Source organism: Antrostomus carolinensis, unplaced genomic scaffold (assembly GCF_000700745.2).
Source record: "Antrostomus carolinensis isolate BGI_N321 unplaced genomic scaffold, ASM70074v2 scaffold38491, whole genome shotgun sequence".
NCBI classification, from domain to species: domain Eukaryota; kingdom Metazoa; phylum Chordata; class Aves; order Caprimulgiformes; family Caprimulgidae; genus Antrostomus; species Antrostomus carolinensis.
This window is the reverse complement of record NW_010294392.1, coordinates 17135-24134: the sequence shown is the minus strand read 5'-3', so window position 1 is coordinate 24134 and position 7000 is coordinate 17135. Positions and strand designations below refer to the sequence as shown.

Below are 7000 nucleotides of genomic sequence, written 5' to 3'. Positions count from 1 at the left end.
TTAAATGATCCCCAATATCGGATCGGGACAGGCTGTAACTGCAGTTCTCTGCAAGGAGAGTATTACATGTCATCAATGAGAACTGGAATGATATTATAAAGCCATGCTAGAAAAACAGCATGGTGATGCTTGGGTGCTGGCATTATGTGCTTTCGAAGGTGCTTAAACAGATTCTGTTACTTCAGAACAATACTGATGAACGCTTTCCCCTATTGTATAGTAATTGCCTATATTCCTTTGCTTGATACAGACCCTATGGCATCAGAATCCAGGCAAGTACTTCCCAAAGGCAGCTTGTTTTGCCAGATGGCACTGGGGGAACATACTTGTATCATCTAGAGTAAATACTTTGCTTTGTTTTTTACTCCTAATGAAAGAAAATGGATTTTCTAGAACTAGTAGGATGGCATTTGGGAGCTTAAGGTTTAGTTCCTTTTGTTTTCTGCATAGTGGCACTTGGGAATGATTTGTTAGTACAAACAAAGTGCTGCACAGCTATTTAACAAATCTTTCCCTTCTGTGTCCTCTAAAGGGTTTTTACTTAGGCTAGCTGTACACAAGTGACTGGCTTGTTGTGGTTTGGGTGGGTTTTTTTGGATGCATTTGAGGTTTTTTGGTGAAAAGGGACGCTTTGCAAAGGGATGCTGTTAAAGGAAAGCTTCAGCATTGCAGGGTTTTTGTTTAGGGTAGCAGCAGTTAGACTGATGTCTTCTGGGGCTGCCACAATTCAACTTGTAAAGTGTTGTAGGTTGGCTCTTAACTCAGCTGTACATACCAAGCTCTTCTGAAGAAACAGGCATGGTTTCAGCTGGTGTCTGCAACTCAGGTACCTGCAAATGGTTACTAGCAAGAACTGTACTGCTATAGGCGAAATCTACAGGTATGAATTCTCAAGCTTTTTTTGCAATTCTTGGTTTACTTAGTGCTTAAGCTCTAAAAAGTTGATTTTTTCTAGGGATGCATTTCTCCCTGTTTACTCAATACTGATGTTTTTTGGTATGTATTCTTAAAAGGGTCAAAACTGAGCAAAGATTATTCAATGCAAACTGAGCATTTGTTCTTTTTTCTCTCCTTTCCTGGTAAATTCCAAAATTATGCGATGTTAGATGACGGCAATTGGGAAATAGCCAATTTCATGTCAGTTATTATATGGCAGATAGATGCATGAAAAGGCAAGGCCAGTGCCAGAAACACTCGGGCATGGTACTGTCTGAGCAGCTGAATGAACAGTGGGGACTGCTGGACAGTTACCATCTTGCACACCTACAGTCAGCACCAGCTCTTTCACAGTGACCAAGTTTGACTCTGCATTTACCAAAGTTGTTTGAGAGAAGCAGGTTGTTTTACTCATATTGTTATGTTTTCTATTCTGACTGTTAATTACCAATAAAAACAATTCTACCATTCTTAGGCCATTCTAATTAAGTACAAATCTCAGCATGACTGACTTACCTTTCTTCTGGCACAGATTTTAAGCAGAAAAATGTCACCATTTTGTTCCAGTCATCAGTTTTTGAAGTTAATACCTGGCCTTTCCACTAATGTCAAAGAACAGAATATATTTGTGCAGTAAAATTAAGTTAATTAAAGGTAATGTCAGAGCCACAGAATTTCCAGAAATGGGGTTTGACTGGTGATGGCTTGTAAGAAGAAAACACAACTAAACAGTTCTATTGTTCATAATGGAAAAATTGATCAGAACACCCTAAGAGGAGAAAAAAATTGGGGGCTGTTTAAATAAATAGGTATTCAAGTGGAAACATTAATGAAAAAAGTCACGTGAATCTTTATTAATAAATGAAGTCTATTTATTACTTCAAGTGTTAATGGTAAAAAAAATTCAGCACAGCTGTTGCATTTAAAAAAGTGAAACTACATTAAGTACTATGTTTCTAGTTCAGTAAACAGATGAACCCGATGTCCTTTAATGACATAATAGTTGAGCATTATACAGTACATCTTATGAAGACCCGTAAATTAAAGAACTACTTTTTAAATTTAGTGATTACAAAAATCCTGCATTCACAGCTTTAGCTTCTTTTTTCTTCCACGACCATCAGGAGTACCATCCATTTTGCGTTTCTGTGCCTGTAAGGTAAGATTTTCAGTAAGTTATTGCGATATAAAAAGATTGTGGGCAAGCAATACATCTGGAGTCAAAGCAAATGGAAATGATTTACACTGTGGCAGCTTTAAAATGGGATAAATTGCAAATGTTGAAACATGGCAAATATGCACATCCTCCTCAGGACAGCCGTTTTGTACTCCTCCAGTTCTGGAAGAGTACAACTTCATAGAGATAAAAAGTGTATAGAAGCAAATAAGGATGTTATAAAGCTTCCTGTTTATGAAATGGCATTTCTAAATACCTGTTTAATGTTCTGTGAACAGTTCTAAAAAACTTATTAATCCATCACTCCACTGATTTCTGCACATCTGCAAAGCAAGTTGTGCTTCTAAGTTTTTGACACAACAGCTCTGGGCAACAACTTAAACAACAAAAGTAGGCAAGAAAATGGGTAAAGTTGGTGTTTCCTTTACAAAACAGGCCTGTGTAGTCAGCAGTACTTTAAATTTAGTCAGCAAAGACAGTAGTCAAGCATATGTGCTGTGTTCCCAAAGCTAGGCCTAGCAGTCCATTTCCTGTAAGGTTTGTTGTTGTTGTTAAGAACTTCAGATATCACTTGCCCTAGGCAATTAGAAAAGCACTCTGTGTTTCAATGACCTTTTCCCCAGCAATGCCTTTTTAAATCTTACCGAAGATGGTTTTGGTCCACGCTTCTTCTTTTCTGCCTTTTCCTTTTCTTCCAGTTCCATGTTTTCTCTTTCAATCAGGGTGATTAAAGTGTTGCATCTCCTTTGCAGTTCCTAAATTGTACAACATACTCACTCACTACACAAGGCAGCCACTTAATGTAAAAATCATATTAGTAATGCCTTTCAGTAGATAAGTTTTTTCACTGTATCTTGGCAGATTGAAAAAGGAATTAAATGGTTTTTGATAGTTAGTGGCTGGCTTCACAGGAATGAAATTGATGGCAGGTGTTTGTTTTTTAAAACATGTTCGTATTTAACTCAAATTCATGTTGGTTTTTGAAAAATGGTACCTTGGAATTTTGAATTTCTCCTCCCATAAGACCTTAGTTTACTGCATGTGCCATCCACTACAGTTGTTGGAAAGTCTATAAAAATTTAATGTATTGTACACATGCACAGACCTCAGTATTTCAGAAGTTATTTAATTAGCCTGGCACCTAACTGAGGTGGTATGGGCCTTCACGAACAAAAAGCAAAGCGATAAATACGTACCATTGCAGTTCTGGACTTGAGAAACCAGTCAAATCTGAATTGTGGGGAGTTTCGGATACACTGTCTTAATTCATCGTAGACATTTTCTTTATCAAATCCTAGCTTGTGAAGCATACAGATGAGAAAGCGATCCTCCTCTTCAGTGTAATTCTTCCCTTTATTAGTACCATATGATATTCTCAGCTGGTGGAAAGGGGCTTTATATCTGCCAATCTAAACAAAACAAGTAAGATTACATAAAACTAAAGAAATAGTTCAGAATTAGCATGGAACTATTTTATAGGAAAGCAATACTTCACATGAAGACAGGCAGATGAACAGTACCAAGTTAGAAAACTAGATCTGTTACGCTCCCTGGTGTTAAGTCACCACATGTAAGTAACTGTGGGTTGTAGATGGTGCATTTACCAACAGCATCTAAACTGGCAAATTCTGGTTTAGCCAACAGATAGCTTTGTCTGTGATCTTTTGATTAATGGCAGACTGCAGACTTGTCGCTACATCTGAAAATAGTCAAGAGGCTTCAAATGGCAATGATCCTCTTTAACATACAAATCCTCAGGAAGGGTCAGACTAAGGGTAAAAAGGCACACGAGGCTGTAGCACGTGGTTCAGCTGCATTCTGGTTAATTGAGTCAGACACTGTTCTTCCCCTGACTCCCCTAAAAGAGGTAGGTGACTAACTAGTCAAACCTGAAGTGGGGAGAAAATTCTGATACACTGTCTTGATTTACTACACATCTGTTCATTACCCAACCCTGGCTGGTGAAACACAGATCAGAACCAAAACCTCCTCTGCTTGGCATGTCCTCCCTTTCTAAGTGCTCTAAATGTATACATGTATTTCAGTAACATGGATTCAAAAGAAATTCTTCTTCAAAAAGCATATAGTGGTTGGGAGTGTGTTACAGAGCACTATGAACTCTTTGTCCCACGATAAAGGTGATTGTTACAGGCAACAGGTTAGGCCATACCTAAAAGCTATCATCCTAACTATCAGGCAGGACAGCACTTCTGTAGAATGGAATAGCTAGAGGAAGCAACTGCTGAGGAATATGGGCAAGAGGCAAAGCCTACGCCCAACCTGTTGTCTTCATACATCAGTAAGACTGCCTAGTCCAGCATCCCACCTCACTGGCACAGGGAAATAAAGGAAGAAAGAAACACAGCAGTTACCTTTGTATCAAGTGCTTTTTTTATGCTGATTCTTCTCTGAATTCTGGCTTCTCCTCTTTCTATCTGAGCCATGATCTTCTCTATGTCTTGGAGTTCATTGCATCTTTCCCAGAACACAGCTAAGAAAAGAACAATTGGTTTCTTATAGTGCATCTTAAAAGTTAGGGGGGTTTTTTTATATTAAAAAAGATGTTAGATGTTGCTTCCTTTTATCAGACCTTACTGCTGTATACAAAAAAAGGCACCTGATAAGGAACCTTGACTTACTGATATTGTGTGTTGCAGTATTACAAATGCTGTTTTGAAGGGGCCAGATTCAGGAGCCCTCAGTTTAAATGAGGTGGGATACAGGCCAGAAGTGGTTTTGTTAGCCAGTCTCCTTCTCAAAGAAAAAGGCTTTTAAAAATGGAAACTGATGTCACAGCAATAGAGTTTTACAGAGGGAGGGCAAATGAGTGGCCAAAGACAAGAACAAGTGTCTAAAAGACAATCAGGTGTTTAAATAAAAGGGGCGTTGAAATAATTTTTTCACATCTGTAAGGTGCTCTATACCTTTAGAAATTCCACCCCAGGACCTTGTGGCTGCACTGCAGTAGAAAACACTTCTGAGACAGAGGTAAGTAGCCAAGTGGACGTAGGTTACAAAACCAGTGGCCATTATATGTGGTCACAAAATGTTTAGTGTATCCCACTGTTGATGAGGGTGATGTAATCAAGGTGTAGAGTCAAGGAAACTACCAGTTAGTGAGTACAAGGAAAAGTGGAATCTCTCCAGCTAAGCATTGTTTCTCAGCATTTCATTTTGCAAAAATTATCAACTGAAGACAGCACTACGCAGTTAAGAGTAGATTTAGGATATATTGAAGTGGGTCAGTGACAGTTTACATGCACATTTTACTACAGCTTTAATTATGCAGGGGTTAAATACAGTAAAATCTAGCTGAGTAGATCCCAGATCCACCAGTATAATTCTACCCTGGAAGTCTTCAAGAGCGGGGTAAGAAATTCTCAGAAGTAAGATGTTACCAAGAGAAGCAACATTAGATACAGACTCACAGAGCTGACTGCTAAGTTACCTGAGTACTCAATTACTTCCTCTGGGGTTTTTCCTTCTACTTCTCGGGCTATATTTTCAATGTCATCACGGCCCCACTTCTCATTAGCTTTGATGAACTGGTTAAAATCTCTCTTATTCCAGTTAGTGAATCCCTTTACAGCAAACAAAAGGAAACATTGCACAGAAGTTCAGTATTTGTCTCTCTCCAAATTTGTTTCAATAGAGGCATTAACCTGTTTTAAATGGTTTAAGTGTACATGCTGCCTAATTATGTACCTATTCAGCTCCTATCCTCTTTAAGAGAGGGATGCTATCCACTACCAGTCATAGTTTAGGAAAACTGACCAGTCACCCTGCAGGATTCATCCCTCCCACATGGGAGGGATGCTTCAGCAGAAGATATGCTTTAAATAATGGGGAAAGTAGCACACTCGGCTCTGCAGCTGAGAAAAGATGTCACAGTCAGTGCAAACTTGGGAAGCCAGACTCTGACACTGGGCTAGTTCTTATTCTTCAGGCTTAAACACACAGGACATGGACCAGATTCAGCAGCACCTGAACACACTGATTTGGTGTTCTTCAAAGGTGTCTTGGCCCACAATGAACCTAACCCTAAACCTCCTTTCAGCATGAACCAAATTTGCAGCTGTGTTAATTAGGGCACGTGCACATCATTGACCAAGAAACTTTCCTGTAGCCCTGTAAAACACAAAGCAAGCTTCTGCTGATGTCAGTCTCACTAAATACCCAACCATACCTGGGTTAGAAGCTTCTCTTTTTCTTCTAGTTCTTCATCATTAAGAGGTTCAGCCTCATCAATCTTAAGCTGCTCTTCCTTTTGTGCTTGGGCTGCATTTGGCAGATCAGGATTACGAGGTACCTGAAAAGTTTTGGCATTTTGTAAAATTTGATTAATTTTTCATAGTAATTGCTAACTGTCGCATTTCTGTTAATATAACCTAATCATTTGTTCAGCTCAATGTGATTTTTCTTTCATTTAAATTAGCATGAAAGGCAGGACAGGTACATATTCTCCTAATAAACCGTTGCAATGTGTGAAATGTTTTATTACCTTGTACCCAATTGTTTTCCTGTAGTAGAGAATCTCTTTTTCCAATAGTTCAAACAAGCGTGGAGGAAAGAACTGAAAGTCCTGTACGTTTGGCTGTTTCGGAGGCCGCGGTGCCTGAAATACATACAAAGTTCGTATTTGACTCCCTTCCACATCCAGCAACTGTCTGCTTTTAGTAACTAATTTCAGGTTTATGAGGGGGAAAAAAAAAAAAAAAAGAAAAAAGTTTTATTGTTACAAAAATGCACTGTCTTAACTAAATAAAAAAAAATAAAAAAGCCACACCATGCAAGAGACAATTACAACCTTGAATTCTCAAAGTAAAACATCTGTGAGAAAAGGGGAGAGGGTCCTTTGGGAGGAGGAGGAGGCAGCTGGGGAAAGAG

General features: G+C 38.8%; 1 protein-coding gene across 1 annotated transcript in view; it reads right to left on the bottom strand.

The window, feature by feature from the left end:
• Window positions 1-1790: 1790 nt before the first annotated feature.
• LOC104532409 (SWI/SNF-related matrix-associated actin-dependent regulator of chromatin subfamily A member 5) overlaps window positions 1791-7000 on the bottom strand; it is a gene marked incomplete at its 5' end in the record, with an annotated part of 20100 nt that continues 14890 nt past the window's right edge. The window contains 7 exons of the mRNA XM_010177609.1: window positions 1791-2088; window positions 2758-2868; window positions 3310-3522; window positions 4486-4604; window positions 5562-5694; window positions 6300-6422; window positions 6615-6728. Coding sequence (XP_010175911.1) covers window positions 2023-2088; window positions 2758-2868; window positions 3310-3522; window positions 4486-4604; window positions 5562-5694; window positions 6300-6422; window positions 6615-6728 — 879 coding nt within the window. The remainder of the gene's footprint in view (window positions 2089-2757; window positions 2869-3309; window positions 3523-4485; window positions 4605-5561; window positions 5695-6299; window positions 6423-6614; window positions 6729-7000) is intronic.